Raw genomic sequence first — 27226 nt, 5'->3', positions numbered from 1 at the left:
AGCTAAAAATAAATATGTAAAAAGAGAAAGGGAAAGAGCGAAACAGAGAAAGAGAGAGAGAAATAAAAGAGAGAGAGAGATAGGGAGAGAGAAAGAGGGCAAAAGAGAGGGAGAGAGAGAAAGAGAAAAAAAAAAAAATATATATATATATATATATATATATATATATATATATATATAGAGAGAGAGAGAGAGAGAGAGAGAGAGAGAAGAGAGAGAGAGAGAGAGAGAGAGAGAGAGAGAGAGGGAAAGACAGAAAGAGAGAAAATGAAAAAAGTGAAAGGAAGGGAAACAGAGATAGGGAGATAGAGCAAGAGCGAGAAGAGAGCGAGAGAGAGTTTGTGAGAGAGAGAGGGGGGTGGGAGAGAGAAAATGAAAAAAGTGAAAGGAAGGGTAACCTAGCTAGGGAGAGAGATGAGAAAGTGGGCGAGAGAGAGAGAGAGAGCAAGAGAGGGAGCATGAAAGAGAGAGAGAGAGAGAGAGAGAGAGAGAGAGAGAGAGAGAGAGAGAGAGAGAGAGAGAGAGAGAGAGAGAGAGAGAGAGAGAGAGAGAGAGAGAGAGAGAGAGAGAGAGAGAGATTTTCAAGTGAGCCGGATAGCGTTGATCAATTCAACGAGCTAGCTTGTAAAGCCGTTTCGTTCTCGAACGGCCCATCACTAGTCATGGGCCCTTTCCCCTGTGTCCCACAATCCATTGCGAAATAGCATGGCTGGTGACTGATCATCATTCAATACTGTTTCCTGACGGATAAAAGAACAAGTGTGTATTTCGTTGCAGCAGCTTCGCGACGCTTACGTTGATTGAACAATAATTTCCGCACGATGTGTCAGTGAATACGCTGCGAAGAGACAAGAAGCCTTTCGTTATCCCGGTAAGTGTCACACTGCAGTTAGCATTAGCACTACACAGAGTTAGCATTACGCAGCGTTAGCACGGTGGGGCTAGCGATGCTTGTGCAGTGCGCGGATGTCGACTATTTTCCTCATCATTTATGATAAATTCGTGCATTTATTTAATATCTTAATGGGAATTTCTACCATTTTTGATGCTCAATATAGATGCATATCCTTTCATGATACTTGTGGATACAAACACACGTATTTAATTTTCACGTATATACTGAATTACAGTCCAAATGAGGTTTAAACTTACCATACATTTACCTGAAATATCAAGGCAGAAAGAAAGTTTTACAGTGTAATTAAAGAAGTCACACAATTACAAATGCCTTTCTTGTGACTAATACAACACGCTAATACAGTCTAAAATTAATTGAAGAGGTTAAGTAAAAATAATTGGTTATAGATCCAAGTGTTAGGTTGTATTAGATATGCCTGCGTTGAGAAGCAAATGCATGCGAATTACACACTCCTCCAAACACGAATTATTTATGCTCAAGTAGTTTTCTGTGTGATTTTTGTGGTCACTCTTGCAGCACAAAGTGCAGAGTGATCATTTAGAATATGGTTTAAAACTCTAACCAAAGAAAAAACAAATCATTATTTGGAGCAAATGTGGCACCATTCTACATTCCCCAAACTGGGCGTCCAGCCAAGATTAGTTAATAAGCAAGAAGAAAACATGCCAGGTAGTAAAATGGAACAAATTGCAGGAGTTTTTCCAAGTGCCGTCAATTCTGGACTCAAGAGTGGACCTGATTGTTTTTGTACAAGCCACATCGACCTTGAAATCCATAAAATTCATATAATTTACGACCATTTCTCAAAGTAAAAACCATCGGGGAAATGTCAAGTACAGATAAGTAACACATTGTGCTGCGATTAAAACGCACGTTTGCGGACTATGTCCTCTGCTGTTAATCTTAATGAACTACCGCAGCAGTCAATCTTAAATAAATTGGCATTGACATATACACAGGAGTGCAACAAAAACGATCTCAAAACAAAACTCAATGTACTGTACTGACAATTTACAAGCCAGTACAATCCTATAGGTTAAGTGAGCTAATGCAACAAAATGAAAAATGTGTTATGACCAAACTAAGATTGAATATCATTGCCATTAGGTATATTTGACACAAACAGAATAAATTCATTATCTGCATTAGGAGGTGTATTGAATTATATGGTGCACCCCTCAAAAATTTGCCTTTCATACATAGGGTGCACCAGACTATAAGGCGCATAGAATTCAAACTGAAGTAAGAGCTTAGGTTGCTGTAAAAATTAACATAGTTTTTGTGCATTGGTTGATCAGTTGTAATTTATCGCTGATCACGATTGCAAAAATTGGATGCAACAGGATTCAAACCCGCATTGTGACGGAGAGAGTGCCTGATCCTATCCACTACACTATTAAGAGATGCAGCAGACACACGAAAAGGTAATGGATTTCATGTCACCCCACACGGGGCTGTTTGAAGCAATGAATTGACTTTTCATTATTGTCATTGGTAGCAATGTTGTGAAACATTGTATGCAATAAGATAAGACATAGCAATCCAGCGTAAAAGATGTATTTAAGACTTTTAAGAGAAAAAAATATAAGACTATCAGGATGAATAGGCAAAAAAAAAATTACAATGTAGTGCTAAGTTATAATAATGAAAAAGAAAAGTGCATCGTAACAATAGTGCAATAACATTTAGCACCAACAGTTAAAAACCACCAAATAAGTCACAAGATATATATTCACAATTTTGTGCAATAATATACATTTCGAGTTTTATTTAGCAACAACAAAAAAGGAAGGGGGGAAAAAAGATGTGTTTTCACATTTTTGTGTGTCTGTTTAGGGTAGTGTTGCCCTTAGAGAAGAGGCTGTCCTTGAGCTTGTTTGTCCCAGTTTTGAAGGACCTGTCGCACCTACCAGAGGGCAACCGGTCCAAGAGATGGTGGCCGGGGGCAGAAAATCTCTTTTCTAATGTTAAAGACTGCTCTGGCTCTTATAGCGTGCTGCTACCAAACTTTGTCTCGCCTTTATCGGCGAGTGCCGTTAAAAATTGGCCAACGCTGATAAATAACCCAAACTGTAACAATTCCTGTTGGCTATACACTCCCATCACTCAAATAATAAAGGGGTAAAAGATCACTAACACAGAACTATAATTCCTAGAAAAAAATGCAGTGTCTTGCGATTACGCAATCACACTACGGCATGTCGCACTCATGATTAGATTTCGGCCAATCATGCAGCCCTACTGCACATATTCAACGTTTGTCACTTACAAAGCTTAGTTTGAGCTGAGAATAATGAGACAAGATTTTTAAAGATTTTTTATTTCTGTTTTCTCATTTCTCTAACGCTTGTTTCTCTACTGTGACAAATGATAGTGTGATGATGTGGTATGTTCTCCTTTTTGCTACGTCATCTATGTTCCTATTGGCTTGGTGGTTGGGACTGTCATTGTCCGGGTTCGATCACCTTTGCCACCAATGTTATGCGGTCGTGGGAGCCGATAAATATCGACTGACCAATAATTGCACATATACAATAATACACCCATTTCCAAATTTTTCTGTAAGGCGCACCAGATTATAAGATCCATTTGGGTTTTTTGCACGCGCCTTAGAGTCTGGAAAATGCTGTCTATCCACTTCAGTGAACATGTACTTGACTATAAAGATTTCAAAGTGTTAAACTCCTCAGCATCCAGTTTTGCATGTATAATCTAAAATTGAAAAATGGATTGTTTGCCGTCTGCAGAATCTTGCCTTGACCAGAACCGAGATGGCAGCCGTGGTCGCTAAACGCGAGGGGCCACAGTTCATCAGCGAAATTGCCGTAAGGGGAAACGCCGCCGTGCTGGACTATTGCCGCACTTCGGTCTCTGCGCTGTCCGGGGCGACCGCCGGTATCCTGGGCCTGACTGGACTCTATGGCTTCATCTTTTACTTTTTGGCCTCGTTCCTTTTGTCTCTGCTGCTCATTCTCAAGGCCGGACGACGATGGAAAAAGTGCTTTAAATCCAGACGACTGCTCTTCACCGGCGGCCTGGTCGGAGGTCTTTTCACCTACGTCCTCTTCTGGACTTTCCTTTATGGAATGGTGCATGTGTACTAGAATGAACCTCAGAACTAATTGTGTTGATGTTTGAGCTGTAGATGAGCCCAAAGTAGGTTTTAATATTGTTCCACTAAGAACTGCTGATGCAATGGTTTCTGTACTCACACAATTGGTAATACTGTATTTTCCGCACTACAAGGCGTACTGGATTATAAGGCACACCACCCAAAAATTATTTTGATATATTTTTTTTTTCATTTCTATGGCTCACTGGACTATAAGGCTCCGGAATTGGAACTGGAGTAAGGGCGAGGGTTGCACTCAAAAAATAAAGTACCAGATTTGTGCACTGACACTTCAGTCGGATGACTGATCACAATTGCATAACACTGGGTGTAACGGGAATCGAACCCGAATTGTGATGGAAGTGCGCCAGATATTATCCACTTGACGCCTAGGGACACGTACGGCACATGAAAAGACATTATGTTGCAATGCCAAATTGTTGAGGTTCATTCAGAGGGCCGCAAGACTCCAGTCCTTTGTACAGAAAAGGTCGGGTACCAGAGAATGAAATTATTGCGTCACTGACTCGCACAAGATTCGGAACTGAATGAAAAGAAACCCACTGTGAAAAGTAATTTTGTTGTTCTGATTTGAATGAAGAGGAATACATTGTGGGAAGTAATTCAGTAGGCTTGAAAAATATAAATACATAGCTTCACCTATTAAAAATGTTTGTCACGATGCTTAGTTTGATAAAGGAACTAATGCCTTTTCATGTGTTGTCTCTATTTCTTATGGTCTAGCGATCCGGGTTCATTTCAAGTTGCAACCACCATCCGTGCCTCTAGCGGCCTGGTAGATAGGATTCCGTGCTCTTAATTTTGATGTCGAGTTCGATTCCAGTTGCTGCATTTTGTTATGCGATTGTGCACAAATATGGAAACGGATTTCAAATTTTTTCCGCATACAAGTCACACGTTAAATTTTCTGGCCACTTTGGGGTTTTCGGGGTGTGCCTTAGTGTCTGGAAAATACGGTACATTTTTATTAACTTGTGTTTTCTCATTTATAATCTCTCCCAGGATTATATTTGGGTTTATTATGTGACAGACTGTAGCACACAAGAACCCCCCCTCCCCCCACCAATAAAAAGGTGTAACTACTTGATGATGCACTTTTACGTGCACTACCTTTAGTCCAATACAACTAAATGTGATTATGTACTAATTTGAATAAATACCTCTTGCATTTACAAGTACTTTATTTTTACTCGCTGTCAAGACGGCATACATTCATTTGCAGCAATAAGACCTTTTTTTTTTTTTTTTTAAATAAATAGGAATACACATCTGAACAGAAGGAAGTAGTACAAGACTTGATGGTTTTATGACAAAAAATGGCGTAATTGAAGTTGATGCTGGGTAAATCTGATTTGTGTCTCAAGGTTTTAAATCAGGCATGTCAAACTCAGTTTGGCTTAGGGGATGGATCAGTAAAACAAATGTCTATCTACCCTGGTCATATTCCTCGAGAAGGGTGACCGACAGCTAGACAAACACATACACAACTAAAGAAGATAAAAAGGGGAAAAGTAGCAAAAAACGCACACAAACATTTTTGGACCATGGCCAACCCAAGTGCCTAAACAAGTTAAGCACCTCGACACCCAAGTTGGTCATGCTTTCGTCACTCCAGATGAAACGGGACACAAGAAAGCGCCCATGTCACTCGGGTCAGGGTGACACAACACACTCTTCAGTTCAACAACTTTCACTGGTTTACCCCTGCCGCATCATACGAGTGGCCTGCCCATCCCCTAGAACGCGTTTAAACATCCCACTATTCTTTTTACAACACATCTCCACCCATTCCTATCACCAACAAGAGCTCTAGCTTCCACTATATTTAGACCTCTTTCCTGCTTTTGTTTTTATCCTGAAACCAGACAAATCTTATTTTTACTGATCTGTATAAACAAATGTGCCATTACACCTTTATCCTCCTTATCTCACTGCATTCTTGCAGACTACTTGCTGCTGCTGGCTTTTGAGACTTTACAATTTCATCAATATAAGGAGTCAGATCCCGAGTAGTAATACATTTAACAATGCCACGTGTTTGTTCCTCAACCTTCAGCGATGCTTTGTGTTATGATTGTTCATCACCGAGAACACCTGTTCACAAAGAAGTCCCAAACATGGATGGAACTTTTGCTCCACCTCAGCTGTTTTACACCTTTACTGCCCTCTAGTGGTAAGGAGGCACATTTGGTTAGTATCTGAATTGATAAAAAAAAAATCACAACCTTTGATAGAAATGAGCTAGGGAGTTGTTTCTTATATTGACATACGCAGAAATTCACGACGGATTAAACCACCGGCCCGTGGGCCATATGTTTGACATGCCTCTTTTAAACAAATTCAATAGTCGTTGTTTGGACAGCAGTTCAAACTAAAAATTCCAAGTAGACCTTCCTGTTATCAGGAACAACTTTATCAAGTCAGTGTGTGTCACTCACCTGAGACATGCTTAGTGTTGCAGTTTGCGTTGCAATGTGGTGCTTTCACTGTAATGCCCCAGTTGTCCGTTCGAGGGTGCCAAAGCCCAATCGTCAATACTAGTATGTGAGCTGGTGCAAATCCAGCAGCCGACTTTCGAGTTCTGCCGCGAGAACAAGGGGTGGGCAAACTACATCCCGCAGGTCAGATCAGGCTGACAAACTGCTTTTAATCTGGCTCATGAGACAAAGCTGAGATGAGCACACGAGATAAATGAGCCGCATCCCCATCAAACAATGACCTGCAGTTTTAAATATGTGCACTGGAGGTCACCAAACTTAAGCGCAACAGACGACCATTTATCAACCAGAGAACGTTCGAAGAAACAAATGTTAACATTCTGATGATTTTTAAAGAATAGAACCTCGGTGTCTTAGCAGAAGTTTAAAGAAGCTTTAGCATCCTTCTGTAGTAGAAATTAAATCTAACACTGTTAGATCACAAATTGAGTTTCGAAATTCAGGTAAACAATTTTATATGAAAATACAAAGCAGAAAAACACTTTAGAATTACTAAATCAATCATATGTTGCTAACATATGCTGTATGTTAAAAAAGTACTAATTAAAATGTGCTGTTAATTTGGTGTCTTTCCTATGGTGTTTCCCTTCGTGTGCCCCCATAAAAACTATAGTTTTCATTGTGCTTATGGCCAACATTAAAATAGCCCGCTACATTTTTCTGTACTTTCTTTTTTAATATCAATTTAATTTATCAAGATGTCCGATTTCATGCAATAAAACACCTCTGAAGTAGCGCTATTACATTGAATTTTTCGCTGCAAATGATCAAATTTTAGTGCCTTAAAAAGGGGATATTACTTTGTTACTACTGTTACATTTTTAATGTGTAAAAATCTATATTTAATTCGTATATGTTGAATGTTTCAAGACCAATTGGATGAAATGGTCCCTTTATAAACAAATAAATAATGAAAGATAACTGGCTATGTTATCTTTTTTTCCTCATGTATTGCCGAGCTATACGATTTAAGACTCTCTATCGGCATAAACAGAATTGGATACATGGATCAGCCATTTTTTTACTTCCCCCGGTCCGGGCTCCGTGCACATTTTTTCAAACCAAAGTGGCTCTCACCTCCAAAAGTTTGCCCAACCCTGCTCTAGAACATCGCTGCACATCAACTTCTGTCCCTTTTGTTCATTTGTGTTAAGCAAAAGTGATATGATGCTTTGGTTCCACAACCTGTGGCGAGAGGGCGTAGCGTTGGCCTGTGTTGCGTGGAACGGTCGGACCTCGCTTGTCCTCGTTGGGCTTGTCCTGACCCTCCATGACTTCAATGTCATCTGACATTTTCACAGAGTTTGCTGTTTCTTTCGCTGACGTTAATTTCCGGGATCTTCTTTCTCTTTCTCGCATTTTCTTTATTCTGATGGTGTTCCGCTCTTTCCTGGTATCAGTAAACAAATAATTTTTAACATGGAAGAACATCAACTTTTTAAGATACAGTGTGTATTTTTGACATATTGATGTCACTGTATTGCAGGGGTCGTCAACCTCTAGTTACTTTTTGGTTACTGATTAGCGCGAGGGCTACCAGTTTGATATGCATTTCGAAAATAATAGGTTATTGCAGAATTTTCCACACTAAATGGCGGGGGCCTGTCTCCCTTATTTATTAAAACACGCACAATAGAAATTCAAATTTATTCGAATGTAAACAAAAATATCATTAGTCTCTACTGAATATTGGCATTTAGGAACACAAAGTGCTAAGATTTGAGGGACTGATTCTTCTGTCAGTGACAGTGTCATAATTACTCACTACACTCACCTGTGCCCGCACGTTTTGCGCCAGCTGCTGCTGGTTACCTGATTCCCCGTCCTACTTAAGCTCAGTCCTTTCACTCGCCTGTTGTCAGTCCATCAGCAAACCTCTGTTTTCACAAGGCAAGCATTTTTGACTCTGACTCCCATCGGTCCCGTTTTGTCACCAGTTTTCCACTCGTCCGTTCCTGATTTCCCCGTTTGTCTCCTTCTACGACCCGTTTTTTGACCCCAACCTCGTTTTCATCTCCCGTCCCCGCTAACGACCCGTTTTTTTCGACCCCGACCACGTTCTGATCTCCCGTCCCAGCTAATGATCTGTTTTGCCGTCTAACTACGCTACAATCTCCCGCTCCTGAAGATCCACTTCCGCATTCGGAACACTTGCTTCCCGCGTCCAGCGAGTACCGGATCGCTGGCGCTGCCTTTCCTCTATATTTCAATAAACTTGTGAGTAACGTTACGCATCTGGGTCCTACTTCTGTTCTGGTCGTGGCAGATAGACGATGCAAAATGTTTTGGAGCCATTAATAAAATTAAATGATTCTAAATGAGGATCATTTTCCTGCTTTGAATCCTTTTTAAAACTTTCCTTTTGTCCTCCGTATCGGGAGAATATTGTTAGACATTAAACCAGTCTGTGTTACAGAAAACGTTGAGGAGCAATGAAATACAGTATCGTAAAGTCTGTAAGAATGAGCATTTGAATTGAATGAAGAGAAAGGTATTCATCCGTTATCTGCGACTCTTATCCTCAGTAAGGTGGCAGGGATGCTGGAGCCCATCCCAGCTATCTTCAATCAGTGGGCACGGAACACCTAGAACTGGTCGGAGAAATGTTTCCACCCGGTCTCAAACCTGGGACTTTTTGCATTTTAAGCAAATGTGCTAACAACTGCCCTACGAAGCCTGAGAAAGGCGTTATGGCAAACATTTAGTTCTTCTTGAAGGCTATAAATGAGCTGGAGCTGAACATATTCAAAACATTTTTGATCATTTTGTTTTCTCATTTTCTAACATATCTGGTACCCTGACTAAGAATAACTTGATACTGAGATAAGACCTAATGCCTATTTATGTGTTGTCTGTAACCCTAGTGGTCCAGTGGGTAGGATCTGATGCTCTCCTCATGATCATTAAGTTGCCGGCCGTCGTTTTTGGACTGCTAGGACCTTAACTTGGCCTGCTAGGACCTTAATCTGGCCTTAGCTTGGCCTTTTAAGTCTTTAGCTTGGCCTTTTGTGTACTTTCTATGAAGTCACTATCTTTGATTTTTGCATTTCGGAGATGGAATATGAGCTTGCTCTGTCCACTCCACGCATCGGCCCGGTATTGCAGTACCTCCGGGAACGGTGCATTCGCAATGATCGCAGCAAGGCTTTAGGGCTAGGACCTTAGCTTGGCCTTTTGGCTGAGAGTAAGTGTCTCCTAGGCTTTGTAGCGTATTATGAACTGACCGATAACGGATAATGGATAATGAATAACGAAGATAGATCAATAACCCTTAAAACCCCCCCCCTCCCTGACATCCATCTTTGATTCCACTTGCATCCAATTAAATGTGATCGTTAACTCCCATCCATGTCCCTGGTGTTCAAAATCTGGTGTTCATACTATTGCTATCCGGTAATATAATAAGGCACACGGTCAAATCTCTGGCCAGTTTGGGGGTGCGCCTTATAGTCCAGAAAATACTGTACTATGTTATTACCATGTTATACCAAGTTGTAATTATTAGGGGTTAAAATATGCTCAGTCAACCACTAAACATCTTGCCAGTTAAAGATCACAATTCCTAGAAAATCACAATCAGCTATGATATATTTTCAGAACCATTCCTCAGGCCAGTGTTTTTCAACCCTTTTTGGACCAAGGTACACTTTTATCTATAAAAAAGTTCCGAGGCACACCGTCCGTCGAAAATGTTTGAAAATGAAGTCATGTCAAATATTTCACTGTACTACCTCATAAGCAGGTAAATAGTATATAAAAAGAAGAAAATAATACGTAAAATACAAAACAATGACGTGCTTTATTTTTTTTATTTTTTACAGTGCAATTTGAAACCGCTTTGTTAAACAAATTAAGTTATTAAATGTACTGTGCTACCTCAAGAGCAGATAATTAGTATAAAAAGTATATAAAAATCTACTGCCACCTACTGCTATGGATGACTATTACAGTTCCTCGTCTGAAGATAGCAAAAATTGTCATGATTACTGATGCGGGACACCTGAGTCTGCTCAGTTGGCGCCAAAAGCCGCGGACGCTGATCGGCTGCTTCCTCTTTTTTAAACCCCCGCCTTCCTGACAACACTCGTCAGATCGTTCTTGAACCTGCCCTACACGCTAGGCAAACTTTTGTGACTCCTGACTCTATCCTGCCCTGTTGTTATGTCTGATTCCCGTTGCCGACCTTTTTTCTGAACCCGTTTATGTTTTGCTCCTCCGTCCCGGCCATCGACCTGTTTTTCCTCGCTCTCGACATCGCCAGCGCTCAACACGGAAGTGCCACTTCCGCGTTCCCAGCGATCAGCTACCCGTGACCGACGATCCCCGGATCGTGGGTGCAAGTCCTTTCCTCCTTCTAAATAAAACTGAGTAAAACAAACGCAACTGGGTCCCGTCTCAGTTCCTGGTTTGTGACAAAAATACTGAATAATGGCCTGATTTTTTTGGAAGGATAAAATTGGGCAAATTCCAGCGGCACACTAGACACGGTCTCATGGCACACTGGTAGAAAAACACTGCCTCAGGCTACTCAGGTGGTCTCGGGGGCTACCTGGTGCCCACGGGCATCACATTGAAGATCCCTGCTGTATTGTGTCTTGCAACCAAAACAAGTGCTAAAAAGCACAAGAAAGAATACAAATCTATGACATCTCAAAGTTCAACAAAATATATTTTTTTGCTAATATTTTTTTTATTATTACCACATGTTTAAATCTAAGCTTAAAACACACTTCTACTCTACAGCATATGAATAACCTATATTTTTGTTGACAATATCTGTATTATTTGTAATTGCAACATCCATTGCAGCCTGGTCATCCTGAAAGGGGGATTACCAAATGTGCGTTTTTTTCATTTTCCTCATGTTGAGGTTTTTGAGTTTGCCCTCATGTTGGTTTCAGTTTAGGGGATGGTGTAATAATAGTCTGAAAAAATAACCTGTACAGCCCTTTGAGACTCTTTGTGATTAAGGGGTATACAAATAAAAATGACTTGACCTGACTAGGAGGTGGTAAATAATACACATTGTCTCTTTTACTTGGATTGTTATCTATAACACCAAAAACTGGCCCTTGTAACATTTTTTCAGATAATGTAACACTATATGAAAGACTAAGTTACTTATTATTTCGATAAAAATAGTTCTGTCTATGAAAAGAATGTGTGGAAAATAATATCCAATCGTAGAATGCTATTATGACAAGCACATAAAAGTACTGAGTGAAAATTTCCATGCAGTAAAACATTGCTGCCCCACACCACGAAAGCACCCATAAAAAGAATGAACCTTACTTGAAATTGATGATCTCAAATTTCTTGTTTCGATAGAAGGAGCTGGTGTTCATCATGTAAAGCATGATCATATCACATACGAAGACTCCCTAGAAGGAGAATTTTGATATTTCAGGGGAAAAAAACCGAAGAGTGTGTATGTGTGTTTGTGTACAATACATGGGGGTGTCTCAGAAAATTGTGATGAAGTTAGATATTTTTTGCAATGCAAGTAAAAAAAAATGTATATGTTCTGGATTCATTACAAATGAACTGAAATATTGCAGGACTTTAGTATTCCAATACCTGGCTTTCTGTCATAATTACTGATGTGAATCACCTGTGCCCGCTCATTTGGCGCCAACCGCTGCGGGCTCTGATTGGCTCCCTGTCCCTATTTAAACCCAGTCCTGTCAATCCCCTGTTGTCAGTCCATCTGTGAACCTCTGTTTTTACATGGCAAGCCTTTTTCGACCCTGAATCCCGCCTGTCCCGTTTTTGCTCCCGTTTGTCTCTGGCTACGACCTATTTTGATCCCGACCACGTACGCTCTCCAGTCCCAGCTTACGACCCATTTTTGATCCCAACCACGTCTACTCTCCCGTCCTGGCTTACGACTCATTTCCGACCCCGACCACGCTTTGCTCTCCCAGTCCCGGCTACCGACCAGTTTTTCCGTCCCTGACACTCCATCGCTCGCTACGGAAGATCCACTTCTATATTCGGATCAGAATCCGAGTACAAGAGCAACTTGCCTCCCGCGTCCAGCGAACACCGGATCGTGGGTGCAGCCCTTCCTCTTTCCTTCAATAAAACTTGTGGTAAACGTTACGCAATTGGGTCCTGTTTTCGTTCTGGTCCTGACAAGAGTAGAAGTGTGTGTGATTGGGTGTGTGGAGTGTGAAAGTGTTATTATAACTTCAACGACAGCAGAACTCACTATTCCGATAAGAGCAACCCCGGAACCAATGGAAATGAGTGTAGGAATAATGTTGAATTTTCCTGCCTTTAAGGGACAAATGAAACAAGAAACATTCAGTTCAGTGAGTTGAACATTACAGTATATGAATTCTGTTTTGTTTTCAATTCTCCATCACCTTGCCATTGATCATGATGTCAAAGCGAATTCCATAGACTTTGTATAAAGTGCGAACTGTTTCACCGTTTTGATCCTTGTAGTATCTGGCGTAACTGCAAAGCAATCACATCGGAAATTTGAGTGAGAACAGTAAGTGGGAGGATCGAGGTGACATACCGGAAGTTGTATCCTGAGGTGACAGAGCTGTTCAAGTTCATGTCCAAACGGGTGAAAGTGTACTGCGGATTACACTTCGAGTAGTCCTTATCCAAATCACAGTACCACTCTATTAGGATACCGACAGACCCACCCTAAAGACAAAAAAGGAAAGAAATCAGAAAAGAATCATATATTTTGTAAAAAGGAAAGGATAAACAGATAAAGTGGATGGTGAACAAAAAGAAAATTAGCCCATTGGTGGAAAAAAATTCAAATCTACGGGATACAGTTTCATATGAACTTGGAAGTTTTGCAGGTTTCTTTTACTTCCTGCCAGACCCTTCTAGAGTGTTACAGATTAGGTTTAATTGTTCATTTTTCCTTATTATCAGAAGTTTGTGAAAGATATTCTATTGGCTTGGAAGGGGAAGTAATCACCTGCTTGACAAGAACCCATTTAGGTTCAGCGTTATTTCCAATACAATGTTTTGCAGGTTTACACATTTTAAATGAAATACTATAATAATTAAGGTTAGGCAGCGACAATCTTCAGACAATCTGCAGCCTGGTCATCCTGAAAGGGGGGTTACCTCACGTGTGGTCAATTCTCAAGGTTTCTTAATTTCGTCATGTTGAGGTATCAAGTTGTCCTTGCCCTCATGTAGGTTTTAGATCATAGATGTAATAATAGTCTGTAGAGCCCTTTAAGCCTACTTCTAATTGAGGGCTATACAAATAAACATGACTTGACTAGAATAGCTGCGACGATATTCAATTAACGATAAATGCATGTGCAGAGTGCGACAGGCTAGCAACCAGTTCAGAGTGTCCCCTACCCACTGCCAAAAGATAGCTTGGATGGGCTCGGCAACCCCGCGACCCTACTGAGGATAAGCGGTGCAGATAATGGATAATGGACATGTGCAGACATTTCATTTTTTATTTGTCAGTAAATAGGCTGTTTCATCAAATTGATTTTGAAAAATTCAGAATTAAGGCAACATCGTATTTTATGTACGTAACTTGGATCTTTGTTACTCTCTGCTGCCATCTCCTGGCTCGTGTCCTCATAGCAGCCTCATTCAGCTCAGTCATGATGCGCGTGTAAGTATGTATGCTCAGATTAACTTTTTTTTCATCGTTCTTGGGGGTTGGAGTTAACATTTGAACTTGAGGCAGGCCTTCTTTAACTTTCACTATTTTCATAAGACACTGACAAAGAGAAATTGAAATAACCTGCTGGGACAAGCATGACCTCACTTTCCAGAACTCCCCCACACCCCATTCCTCGAACCTGATGTGTTCTGCCCCGAACAACTCTGATGAAAGTAAGATAAAAGCAAATAGGTCCGGTGGTAAATGAAGCATAACAGAGTCTTTAAATTAAGGTGGGCAGTGTTAAAAATACTCAATAGGGAAAATATTTAACTTTCAGCACTGCATTTGATAATCTGCATCAGAAAAACCAAAATATATTACGGTAAGCTCTGAAGTGTATTTTTTGCATGAAATTTGATGAATATCTTGATAAATAAAATGAATACATGATCAAAAAATAACAAGGACAGCAAAATATAGCCAGCTATTTGAATGTGGGGCTTGTTCACTCCAGAAAACTAGATTTTTTTTATGTTGACACGAGGGACAAGAACGGCAACAAATCAACGTTTCTTTAGTAGTCGTACTATTTTTGTTTGACCAATTCATAAAATATTTCTGTTTGGCTGGCCGTAATAGAAAGCTTGAGGGGCCAGGTCTGACCCACGGGCTGTAGTTTGCCCAACCCTGTGCTACAAGATACGTTGACCTTATGCAAAAATGGCATTCCGCACAATAATTGGGTTTAGAGAAAATGCTACAAACAATACATTTAAAAAAAAACCTGCATTTTCTGCCCCTTTTTGTTCTTTGCATCGTACCTTTCCTGCCATGTCATGAAAGTCGTGTCCGGTCCATCTGACCAGGTCTCCAAGCCGGAAGATAGGACAGTACGGATGGTCAGCTTGGTCATATGAGCATCTTTTTAAGTAGCTGTCGTCCGCTGCGTCGAGAACATTGGACCTATAAATAAGTAAAGACGGCAGCCACAGTCATTTCGACCTCCTTAGCTGTCCAAGGCAGTGAATTATTTTTAGTTTAATTTGTACTTGACAATCAACACATCACGGACAAATGAGTTTGCATAAAACAGTCTCTTCCAGAGACGTTAGAGTCAAATGGATAAAGGGACTGAATAAAAGATTAAGTCAGAAGCCGTAGACAGCACTCATAAAATTTAGAATTTAATAAAATCACACTTTTAATCCAGTGAATCTGATTAAACCTACTGAGATTCCCTGAGTTAAAATAAACAGTAAATTGAGTCGCTGTTTTGCTTTATTTTATTCTTTAACTTTATTTTTTTATTACTAATGCACAAATGATAAAGATCTGGAGAGCGATGGGCGCCACCAGGAAGTGGTGTCCCTAGTGGTTAAGGGAGAACCCTACATCTACCTACCTACAGATAATAAATACTACAAGATATGAAATCTAAGACAAAAAGCAAACCCACTCAAGCACGGGGAGAACATGCAAACTCCACACAGGAAGGTTCGATCTCATGACCTCAGAACTGTGAACGCGCTAACCACTGCACCGCCGTGCTGCCCGCTTGTGTAACTTAGTAGATTTAATAAAAAAGAAAGGACTCGGGAGGGCTTTTAAACCGGGTAGGAATTTCTCTCTCTCTTTCTCTCTCCTATTCTCTTTGCAAGTTCAAAATACATTGATGTACTTTCTCCTTATTCTGACTGTCTACTAACCTATTAACTTATCACGAACAAATATATTTTAATATGATCAAAAAACAGTCCTTAAAGTTTCTTTTTAAAACAAAAATCTACCTCGCTATACGAAGAAAAATCCAGTTCACAACAGTCCCAGAGGCTACCATTAGAAACTGCTTGCCGCTTGTGATTTCCTACCGGCAACATCAACTTGTCCAGTTCGCCATGCAAACTAGTGAATGCAAAAACATTAAAAAAAATTGTGCTGTGAATAGCTTTTGTGTGTAAGTTTATTTAAAGTTACAGTAATTTTTTTTTAAGTGAACTGTAAGTGCTTACATATCCTCAACAGTTAGGGCTGCGTCCCATTCTTCGCACTTTCACTCGCTATGTGCCCTAGTCACTCGGTTTGCGCGTTCACGTGAAATGATCTCATACCCGTAAACCTCCGCCTGTCAGAACCAGGACAAATGGTAGACCCAAACGCATTTATAGGAAATTTATTCATTTATTTGTTTATTTATTGGCGTTTAAAGTTTATTGGAATATTGAAGAAACAAACGCCAGCGACCCCGTGCTCGCTGGACGTGGGAAGCAAGCAGCTCACGGGATCGGAGCGTGATCGGAATGCGGAAAGGGATTTCCCGGGGCGAGAGATCGGAGCAAAACGGGTCGATAGCCGTAGCTTGGGATCAGAGTGTGGTCGGTGGTCAAAAACGGGTCGTTAGCCAGAGCGGGATATCAGAGCGTGGTCAAAAGGACAAAACGGGTCAATAGCCGGAGACAAACGGGGAATCAGGAACAGACGAGTGGTATACGGATGAAAACGGGACCGACGGGAGCCAGAGTCAAAGTGCTTGCCTTGCGTATGCAGAGTTTCGCTGACGGACTGACAAGGAGTGACTGGAGTACTGGGTATAAATATGAGGGGAATCAATCAAGCAACTAGCATCAGCTGGCGCCAAACGAGCGGGCAAAGGTGAGTGCAATGAGTAATCATGACACCGCCAATGGCTCCCTTTATTAATTATTTCAAATCCTCCTTATTAAGCGTTACTTAACCTATTAAACACACCTATTTACTCACAGCAAGACACACTGTATAGAATACCGCGACAATATTAGCAATCAACAATGACGGCTTAGCCGAAATGGGCAAAACAATATTGGTCTTTTTTTATTTCATTTATTTCCCTTATAAAAATTGTTATAAGGCATACACAATGTGAAATGATTGAAAAATTTATAAAATAGAGGGACAATGTATAAGTTGGGACTTATGCGATCTCTGTGACTTCTTGCAAACCTTCCCCCTTTTTCCCCTGCACATTTGTTACGGCACCCACAATAAACTCGCAATTTATTTTGTTAATATTATCTTATTTATCTTATTATTGTATTTTTATCTTATGTTTAATTACTATTTGAATGTGTTTTTAGTGATCAGGAAAATGTGTTTTATAGCTATTTAGGGTTCACTTGTTTTCTTTTGGGAGGATGGGAGCTGACCAATTCGTTTTTCCAATTATTTCATTATGCGAAAATGTGCTTGTTACACGTGCAGTTCCAGCTACGAGTTTGATCCTGGAACAAATTAAACTCGTAAGATGAGGTACCACTGTAATAAGTCCGAGCGGCTGGCACCGAACGACATGAAAAAAGCTTTTACCGCACACATGTCTGTCATTGGGCTGAGAGCATATCACTGGAATGCCTGGATTAATTTTAACCATATTACGAGAGAATGTGGGCTTTGGTAACAACACATAACAACACAATCCCCTTACGATCCCCCGACATCACGTCAAAAAAGGATGTCGGGAAACCGAAGAAAGGTCCATGCTTTATTCGAAGGAGCTCACGGCATACGTAATTGCTGTGAGTAATGCCATCTGTCCGCAACACATGAAAGCCGAGAAGGGTGGCAGAGAAAGGGGTCCATCTCGTGTGACACCTGCCAGTTTAGGCTCGCCGTCAAGGGCATCTTGCATGCAATGCACAGGCCTTATTAATAGAAAGCTCTCTGCGCCATAAAACTATCTCAAACATCTGCGGGCTGCATATATTTCATAGTACACCGATTGATCTTTTGAATGATGCCTGGCAATCTACGAAATGCCACCACTCACCGCCAGTTCTCAATACTTACTTCGAGAATTCAAACTTTGGGAATCTGATGAAGTTCTTGATGTAAACGGTGAAGTTTTCAGCTTCGCTCAGTAAGGGCACCCTGAAGGGTAAACATAGGAAGTTGAACAGTCATTTATTTATGAAATACATTTTAGCTGGCTGGAAGATGATTAGTTAAAAGCAATGGCAGCTTTGTTTATATTGTATAAATAAAACAATATATAGAAAGTGTCTTGAGACGCTCACATGGGTCTTTTGTTGTATTCTACAGGGCACCAGGTGTGAATTTCGCAGGTGCTGGTGCTATTTATGCACAAGCCTGTTTTGATTCCTAAAGGAGAGAGAACATATACCTTGGCTGACGGAGGCTTGGAGTAAACACAATAATTATGTGTTATAAAATGTCGAAAATGTAGTAGCGCTGTCAAAGTTTAAGCTTCATCTAGAACAGGGGTCAGCAACCTTTTTGGTCTGGAGGGCCACTTTTAAATTCCCTTGTAAATCAGTGTGCCAGTGTGTTTTTTCAGTGTGTTTTATATCCAACAGAGCTGTAATTTTACACCAGTCCAAATATACAACATGGATATACATTGAAATCTTTTAACTCACCAATTTATCTTCCACTATTCTTGTTCATCAAAAAACTAAAAATAGACTGTGAAAAAGAAGTGGAAAGACCTGTAGCCATCCATGACTTCAACTTTTTACCACAAGAATTTACCATTCTTCATCAACAATGAACTACAATCAAAAAACAAGTGATATGGACCGCCCCTATACCATTCATCAATGATATCTTTTTGCAGAAACTATCAAAACTTGAAATAACAGCAGCAAAGCAGAAGGCACACACACGCGCACACACGCATACGCGCAAACGCATACGCGGACGCTTCTTAAAAATATTCGCCATCAGTAAATGGAATTCTGTGCTTTGCTATGCCGTGAGCAATGTGATAACTTGCTTCAGTGGTGGTGTTTTTAGCGGTGAAAAAGTTTTCAGGGTCTGCGTTAAATAGCTATACCTGGACACTGCGCGTTTTAATGTCTTCGCCATGTCAGACTCATCCTTGAATTCATGTGTTTCGTCTCGTAACGACGTTTAACACTTGCTGTGCGAGGTACAACGCTCTCGAGGCATAATGTACAAACAGCACGGTTATTTTTTGCACAAAGCCCCATTCGTCTGTCCATGCTGGCTGGAAAGAACGAGATGTTTTTGCTAGAGGAGCCATCGTGATTCATTCATTTATTGCGCGCGTGTGTTTCGTTGGCTGGTTAAAAACACGGAGCTCTCCTATGCGAGGCGCTGCGCAAACACACACTCAAACACAAAGCCCGGCGCGCAACTGAAAAGGTCTAAATTTCAAGTAAAAATGTGCATTTTTTAAAAATAATCATTATTATTTTGCTGTGCGCTCGCATGCCACTGGTTAAGCCCTGCTGGCACGCGTGTGATAAGTTGCCGACCACTGATCTAGAATGTATGGTACAAAAATAATCATGTTCTGTTGGCAGATATTTCTTTCTCATTTTGAGAAGTAATTTCTTTATTTTATGTATTATTTAGCGCCACCTTGGGGTAAAAAAAAATAATTCATTAAAATATGGAATAATAAGCAAAAACACATAAACTGTAACAGGTTACACTCATAGGTCAAGAATTTTCTATCTATCTCATATAACAAGAGGGTCCCTTAAAGCAGGCACGTCAAACATACGGCCCACGGCCTGGATCCGTGTCCGATACAATTTTCTTCCCCAAGTGCATACCCAACATCTTGAGTAGTTAACCATACCAATACCACAGACTGATGCCGTTTATTTGTAAATCCATTCACTTCCCTCAGCAAAACAATCTTGACAAAAAATGTTCCTCACCGTGGCCTGCTGTGACAGCCTCTCCCTCGTTGCAGTCTTCATCACTCAAGCATCGTCCGTTTGGTACCTTAAAGCTCTGTGATTTATAAATGAAGCAAATGTAGGTTATGCAAATATATACATGGTAATATTTAGACTGTTGCAGACCATTGTCTGTCCCACTCTCATCAAAATATCTCAAACAAAATACAGAAACACAAGCATGTGTGTCAGTGATTGTTTTCCTTAGACAGAATGTCTCAAATTGTGTTTACTTAATATAATTTGAAATAGATTACCAAGGAGCTAAACCTAAATGTATGATACAGTATTTTCATCTCGACCCACGAACATACATTACAGCTAATAACGTGATGGAGCTGTCCCACTAAATTTTAAATAGAATTTATCATTAAAGTTGTGTCTATCTGAGAGCGCAATGTTGCAACTACACTGAGAAAAAATAGAAAGCTTCATGATCCAGAAGAAGTGACATTATGCAGACATATTTTCAGACTGTATGTTTAACTCCCAAACTAGGCCCTTTATTTTTCAAATATTTTAATATTTTGCTCTTGTCAAATAATGGCAAAAACATACAATTTGAAATATTTTTTTAAAGGAGACCACTGCATGTCATAAACCCAAAAAAGTTTAAAAGCACAAAGAAGAATACAAACTACAGAGCCTCAAATTGATCAAACTGGACTATTTTTAACGACCAGTACATTTTTTGTCCAGTCTTTCACGAGGATATTGGTTTTTCAGGTATCCATAGCAGCAAGATGTCGCTCCTGTATCAAGGTTTCTTTTAATCAAAGAACGATAAAAGGTTAATGCAATTTGATCTGGTACAGTGGCAACCACCAATAACAGCAACACAAAGACATGTCTGTGTTGCAATCTGGCACTATTCTCCACAGTATGGTTGCCCTCAGCGCTGTCATCCAGAAATTTAAGGCTCACATTTTATGCGACGCAGCCCTCATTCACGTTTTCTTTTGGCGCAGTAGTAAATATGTGCTTTTCTTTGTAATCGCCGTCTTAAATGGTATCATGATTTGAAAACATGTGACGTAAACAATATAAAGCAAAACTGAAAATTTCGCAGCTTCTTCTTAAATTTGAGCATGCGGCTTTTAATCAGGTGCACTCTGTTGGAATTTACGGTACAAAGCAAATGATATTTAGAGTTGAAACACATGAATAATTATTAGTTTTCTTATTAACAATAAATGTAAATATACCAAGCAAGCAAATGGTTTGCGTTTCAAACTGTCGTTGCCTATACTGTCCTCAAATTCTCTAAAATTCTGTGTGTGCTCACCTCAGCACAGAAGCCCAGTCTCTGATTTGGGGTCTCAATGTAATTTGTTACCACGAAGAAAACCTGCTCTCCCTGCACAAAACAATCAATTCAATCAACAATAAATCAATTTGAGCCATTAGGTAAAAGGTTAAACAGATCACAACCTAGAGAAAATCAACCCTGTTAAATCTCATCGAGGAAATAGAACTGCTACGAAAATTCCCCTCGACGGGGGGCAGTATTGGGAGTAACGATTTCCTGGAACGCAATTACTTTTCTCAGTAACTAGAACTGTAATTTTTTTTAATGATAAAACTTTTGTAGTGTTTCTCAGCTACTTTTTAAAAACATTTCATAAAATATGAGGCCTTCTCAGCTTCAACTGTTTTTTGATCGTGAAGTAACATACGACTCCCAATATTGCCCGCACCACAACGATGATCTCAATGTTTGAGAGGTTTGTTTATAACTAGTTACAAAGCAGAACTGAACACAGTTACAGTGGCAACGTCTCAAACACAGAGTAAGAGTAATTTCTCCCTACTGATATTGATATTCTCTTTATTGTATATACTCACATTTAAACTGTATTTACAACTATAAAATCAAATACTGAAATCAGGGGGACAGTTTATATGCACAAATTTGTTGTGTCGTCAGTAAAGAATGTTAGGGGGCGTGCCTTATACAGAAACAACAAAATCAATTAGGCAAATGTGAGCAGTGAGCATAGAATTTAGGTAAAAGAGTGTTGAACTTTGGTCTTTTTATTGGCAATATTATTTTTGTATTATCCAGATATGGAGAGGGAAATATTTGAGTGGTTTGAAGACAAAAGACAAAATGGATATGGAGTGCAAGCTCTTAGGATTACAAAAGCCAAGAAATATGAAAGCTTCCACAGGTTGCTGCCTCAACTTATTCTATTATGTGACTATTTTTAAGCATTTTTTGGGGGTCTACTTCAACGTGAGTAAATACGGTAACTTGTAACTGGATACTTTCAGAGTAACACGCAACTTTTGAGTGTCAGTAATCAGGGCGTAACGCAATTACCTTTTGAATGACGTAACTTGTAACTGCAACTGATTATTCAGTAATACGACCATCACTGAGAGGGGGCTACGTTGCAGACGGTTCTGAACGATTTGCCAACTGGAGTGAAACCCTAATTTTGTTGTAGCAACAAAATGATAATAAGGATAATTCCGATACAAATGAGGTTTCCAAGACGTACATTTGGCGGAATGACGTAGTCCTCGGCACTCCACAGGTGAAGGCCACTCTCTGAGCTGTTGGTCAGCGTGACACCTTTGAGTTTGGTGATCACAGACGACTGGATGGCCTCTTCTCTTTCTTGGTAGCCCTTCTTCATCACAAACACCCACCTCATACAAGAAAGAAAACAACTGAATTCAGACGTGTTTTTATTATAGGTGGGCGATACTGGGAATTTTGGTCATGATCTAATCCATGTAAAAATAAAGTAGTTTGAATCAATACAGATCCAATACTAACATATTTTGACGGAAATGTTACAATCAATGAATTTGTCATGATTACTAATGGGACTCACCGGTGCCCGCTCATTTGGCGCCCATTGCCGCGGGTTCTGATTGGCTCCCTGTCACGATTTGAACCCTGTCCTGTCAGTCCCCTGTTGTCAGTCTGTCTGCGAACCTCAGTGAATACTAGAAAAGCCTTTTTCGACCCTGACTCCCACCTGTCCCGTTTTTGCTCCTGTCTGTCTCCGGCTACGACCTGTTTTGCTCCTGACCACGTCTGTTCTCCCGTCCCGGCTTACGACCTTTTTTTGTCCCCGACTACGTCTACCCTCCCTTTCTGGCTTATGACTCGCTTCCGACCCCGACCATGCTTTGCTCCCCCAGTCCCAGCTACCGAACCGTTTTACGTCCCTGACATCGCAATCGCTCGCTACGGAAGATCCAATTCCGTGTTCGGATCACAATCCGAGTACGAGAGCGACTTGCTTCCCGCGTCCAGCGAACACCGGATCGTGGGCGCAGCCCTCCCTCTTTCCTTCAATAAAACTTGTGAGAAACGTAACGCAATTGGGTCATGTTTCCGTTCTGGTCCGGACAGAATTATTGAACCCCACACCCCTTGATTCAGTTTATAATTATAATAAATATAGCACATATATTTTGGGCAACCAATTTTTATCAATTTCTTTTTAAATAACTGCAATGCAAAGTTTATCAGTATGAATATACATATACATATTTCTATGACTACTGTTTCATAACCAAAGTCAAACCAAAAATGCAGCAATGTAACCAAAATACAAATACAGTAATCCCTCGCTACTTTGAGCTTCGCTTATCGCTGGTTAGCTGTTTCTTGGATTTCAATTTGAATTGTCTTTATTGTCATTGATACCAATGTATTGTGCATTGCGTTCTGCAGCAGACAGCAAAATAAATCACAGGGGCTAGTTGTATGTGTCTGTGTTGGGGTGGGCGTGACTGTCTGCGTGCACAACTGTAACAAGCTGGTGTATGCTGGCAGTCAAACAGCAGGTAGGGCGCCCAAGCCAATTTAGCCACCAAAACAAACAGCAAAGAATGGCGACAGCTAGCTTTTAGCGGCTCGTTTTATCATCAATCAAATCGGACTCTGAGGAAAGTCAGAAGAGCACAAAGAAATGGTGATCACTGGCAGGTCCTCCGTGGATTATTATCGGGTTCGGGAAGCGACTGGGGCGGTGTCGGAAGAGAACCCAAGAGCGGTGCTGAAGGTCCCACCTACTGCGGCTACGCTATGTAACAACTCTCACAAGCTACCCCTTTCAAGCCTGAATCTAACAAAAGCCAGATCCATTACCCATGAGCTTTTTGTGGGCGGCTGACAACCAACAGATTACTGTATATCACCTGGTACAAAATGCTGCAGCGAGGCTTTTAACTAGGACAAGAAAGTCTGATCACATTACGCCGATTTTAGCTATCGTACATTGGCTCCCTGTTAGCCTTAAGTCCCACTTCCGGATTCAGAGCGACCAACTTACAGCGTCCAGCAATCCCCGGATCGTGGGCGCTGCCCTTTCCCTTTCTTTTAATAGGACTTGTGAGAAACGTTACGCGAGTGGGTCCTGTTTCCGTTCTGGTCCTGACACTACATGTTGCGTTACTGCGTTATTCCGCTTCTCATTAAATGCATATCATATATTACAATGTCCTGTAACTGCTGAACACTCTTGCATCATTCACGTTGTGACATGCAACCCATCCATCTGCAATATTATTTAAAGGGTGGGCGTGTTTATATATACATACAAAGTACAACTGAATAGTTATGATGGAGCCATTTTAAGCACAGAGTATGAGTGTGCTAAATTTCTCGTCGTCTCGTATATACTTGCATTCAAGCCGAATTCACAACTATAAAATCAAATAATCAAATCAGGGTGTCAGCTTATATGCACATATTCGGTCGTGTGTCACTAGTAGCTAAAAGTAAGCAACTCGCAGGGAGGAGGTGAGGCTTTTCCAGGAATTCCAAACCAACCAGAAATCAATGCGGCAAACGCAAGCAGAGAATTTAGTGTAAGCATGTGCTGAATTTTCATCTTTTTATTCGTACAATGTTTTTCCAATACACCTGGAGGAAAAAAAACGTATTGGACAGTACCCAGAAATTAAGAGAGAGATCTTGGACAGGTTTGAAGCCCAGAGACAACATGTATATGGAGTGTCTCTGCAAAGTGTTCGTTTGCAAACTCTTGAGAAGGCACGAACCAAAAACAATTAAGGCTTCACTGCTTCCACAAATTGATGTTCACTTTTTTTCTACTTTTTTAAGCAGTTTTAGGGGGTCGGCTTCAATGCATGCTGTAATTTTTAACTAAAATATTTTTATTCGGAGTAACATGCTACTTTTTGATGTCAGTAGTCTGGGAAGAGGGTTGCTAGGGGGAACTAAGTAACTTTTAAAATTGAGGTAACAAGTAACTGTAACTAATTTTTATTTTTCAGTAACATGCCCAACACTGGTGACATCCCACAACCATCTTGCTCGTGTTTCCTTTCATCTCACTTTGAAGTCTAAGTATCTATAATAAAATTACCTCCCCCAAACACATGCTCTGCTGTTTTAAACTAGTAAAGCAACCGGACAGGACTTGCACAGGCACAACTATTTTTAACTTTGTGATTCACTTTGTCGAAGGTTAATTCATGCAAAGGCACAATAGTGGGGCGGAAAGTCACCATTGCACCTTACCCGATTATGTATCCCAGCACGGCCAGTTGGTAGATTCGAAACAGTATTCCGAGCTTTCTGTTCTCTGCTATGACAATCTTTCCCGTCTTGTAGTTGAGGAGGGAAATGAAGAAGGCGCCCCAGCCAGCCATGTCGGCGTTTTGAGAGGGAGTGCGGGAGCGAAACCGGGCAGTGCATGTCCCCCTCCTCAGCTGGTTGACTTGTCAGGACCACTGTCACTCAAGAGTCCTCCAACATGCCTGAAGGCAACATGAGTATGTGTCAAATTCAAACATTCAACGGCCTTTTTCAAATGATTTTTCAACTTTGTGCGCACTTTTTTCTTTCAATAGTGAGGAACCTCCTTTATATAATGTAGGGTGTCACAAAAAAGGTAGCCTATACACATTTTAGCAGCCAATAACTCAATTATTTATTCTTTTTTATAGACTGAACCTAGTTATCCGAGTGATGTCAACCAGAATTGACTTTGAAGAAAGGAAATTTATTCTAAAAGGCTCCTGAAAGTATGAAAACACAGTAGAAGTGCAAAGAAATTTTGAAGGGAGTTGAAGAAAGCATTACCAACACAATTTAACATCACTCAATTTAGATATAAGTTTGACACTGATGGAACGGTACCAGACGTCCAGAAGAAGTGTTCCGGTAGACCACATAGATCAAGGGTGGGCAAACTTTTGGAGTGGCCGGTCACACCGGGTATAAAAATCTGGCTAGGGGGCCGGGGCTCAGGCTTCGGGACCTATCTAATTTTTCTCATTTGCTTTTATGAATAAATATGCATACAGACATTTACATGTTAGATTTCTTTTCATATTTGTTTGAAAAAAAATATAACTTTCATGAAATTTGTTTTGAAACGCTCAGAAGTAAAGCTATATATATATATATATTGAGCCCATCCCTGTTATCTTCGGGCAGTGGGCACGGGACACACTAAACTGGTTGCCAGCCAGTCGCAGGGCACACAGGGATAGACAATTCGCTCGCTCATTCACACCTAGGGACAATTTAGATTGGCCAATTAACCTGACATGCATGTTTTTGGAATGTGGGAGGAAACCGGAGTGCCCGAAGGAAACCCACCCAAGCACGGGGAGAACCTGCAAACACCAAACAGGAAGGTTCGATCTCATGACCTCAGAACTGTGCGGCACACGCTCTAACCACTGCGTCGCCGTGCTGCCACAAACATACATATACTACAAAAGTAAAAAAACGAGTAAACGGTTTACACCCGTGGACACTCGAAGTAACCAAAGTGCCGTAGCCTATATTTGCCCAGCTTTTTTAAAAGACAAAACGGGAAAAAAATGAAGGAAAAAAATACCCGATAAGAAAAAGGGACATAAAAAAGGAAAGATAAGGGGGAAAAGAATGGAAAAAAAAATTTAAAAGGGAAATGTTAGGTTTTGAACCAAATGTTAAGTCAAATTAATACTAATTTCTCAACCTACAAGAACTTAAAAAGTGCACTTTTATATAATTGTTCGTGTATTTTTGATTGTTGTACAAATTAATATTTGTTTAAATGAAGAATTAGAGTGTTTAACCACTAGGAGGCGCTAAAATATACACACAGCCCCCTTTGAAGGTGAAATACTTCAAAGCAAACATTTATAGGAACAGTTGTACTAAAACATTGGAACTTACTTTAGAACATAGCAGTGGGACTTGGTTTGAAAACATGGTCCTTTTCAAATACATATATTGTTATACAAGCTCTTAAATTTGCCTGGCTGTGGAATGGCCTTCTTTCGTCATTCTTTCTTATCCTAACTATCTGTAATTTAAGTTGATAAATGAAAAAATATGTTGATCAAATGAATGAATAGATAAAAAAATAGATAAAAAGTGAG

The 27226-nt window shown here is 40.4% G+C and overlaps 2 protein-coding genes and 1 pseudogene across 2 annotated transcripts; 2 read left to right on the top strand and 1 right to left on the bottom strand.

Moving 5' to 3' along the window:
* The first annotated feature begins 638 nt into the window (after positions 1-638).
* Positions 639-5220, top strand: emc6 (ER membrane protein complex subunit 6). Its single transcript, XM_088321697.1, has 2 exons — positions 639-871; positions 3667-5220. Exon 2 carries the CDS (start codon positions 3691-3693, stop codon positions 4021-4023), a length of 333 nt encoding a protein of 110 aa, XP_088177823.1. The 5' UTR covers positions 639-871; positions 3667-3690; the 3' UTR covers positions 4024-5220.
* p2rx5 (purinergic receptor P2X, ligand-gated ion channel, 5) lies at positions 5216-27226 on the bottom strand. The gene is made up of 13 exons (XM_088321691.1): positions 27021-27226; positions 25368-25606; positions 22363-22513; positions 21144-21215; positions 19838-19913; positions 18203-18287; positions 17976-18056; positions 14978-15119; positions 13077-13210; positions 12919-13012; positions 12762-12827; positions 11843-11931; positions 5216-7940 (listed from the first exon to the last, which is right to left on the bottom strand). The coding sequence occupies exons 2-13, from the start codon at positions 25496-25498 to the stop codon at positions 7700-7702; spliced, it is 1362 nt and encodes a 453-aa protein (XP_088177817.1). The 5' UTR covers positions 25499-25606; positions 27021-27226; the 3' UTR covers positions 5216-7699.
* Positions 9523-9680, top strand: LOC148349547 (U2 spliceosomal RNA; annotated as a pseudogene).

Source organism: Urocampus carinirostris, chromosome 17, assembly GCF_059441175.1.
Source record: "Urocampus carinirostris isolate Australia breed hairy pipefish chromosome 17, RoL_Ucar_1.0, whole genome shotgun sequence".
NCBI classification, from domain to species: domain Eukaryota; kingdom Metazoa; phylum Chordata; class Actinopteri; order Syngnathiformes; family Syngnathidae; genus Urocampus; species Urocampus carinirostris.
The sequence above is the reverse complement of the archived record's forward strand: the minus strand, read 5'-3'. Positions and strand labels throughout refer to the sequence as shown.

Bases quoted from the DNA above. Each gene is read 5' to 3' on its own strand.
- emc6 (XM_088321697.1), top strand. From the start codon at position 3,691: ATGGCAGCCGTGGTCGCTAAACGCGAGGGGCCACAGTTCATCAGCGAA.
- p2rx5 (XM_088321691.1), bottom strand. From the start codon at position 25,498: ATGGCTGGCTGGGGCGCCTTCTTCATTTCCCTCCTCAACTACAAGACG. The intron at 22,514-25,367 runs GTAAGGTGCAAT...TTCTTGTATGAG, and splicing joins GTGCTGGGATACATAATCGG to GTGGGTGTTTGTGATGAAGA. The intron at 21,216-22,362 runs GTACGTCTTGGA...TGTTTTGTGCAG, and splicing joins ACTACGTCATTCCGCCAAAT to GGAGAGCAGGTTTTCTTCGT.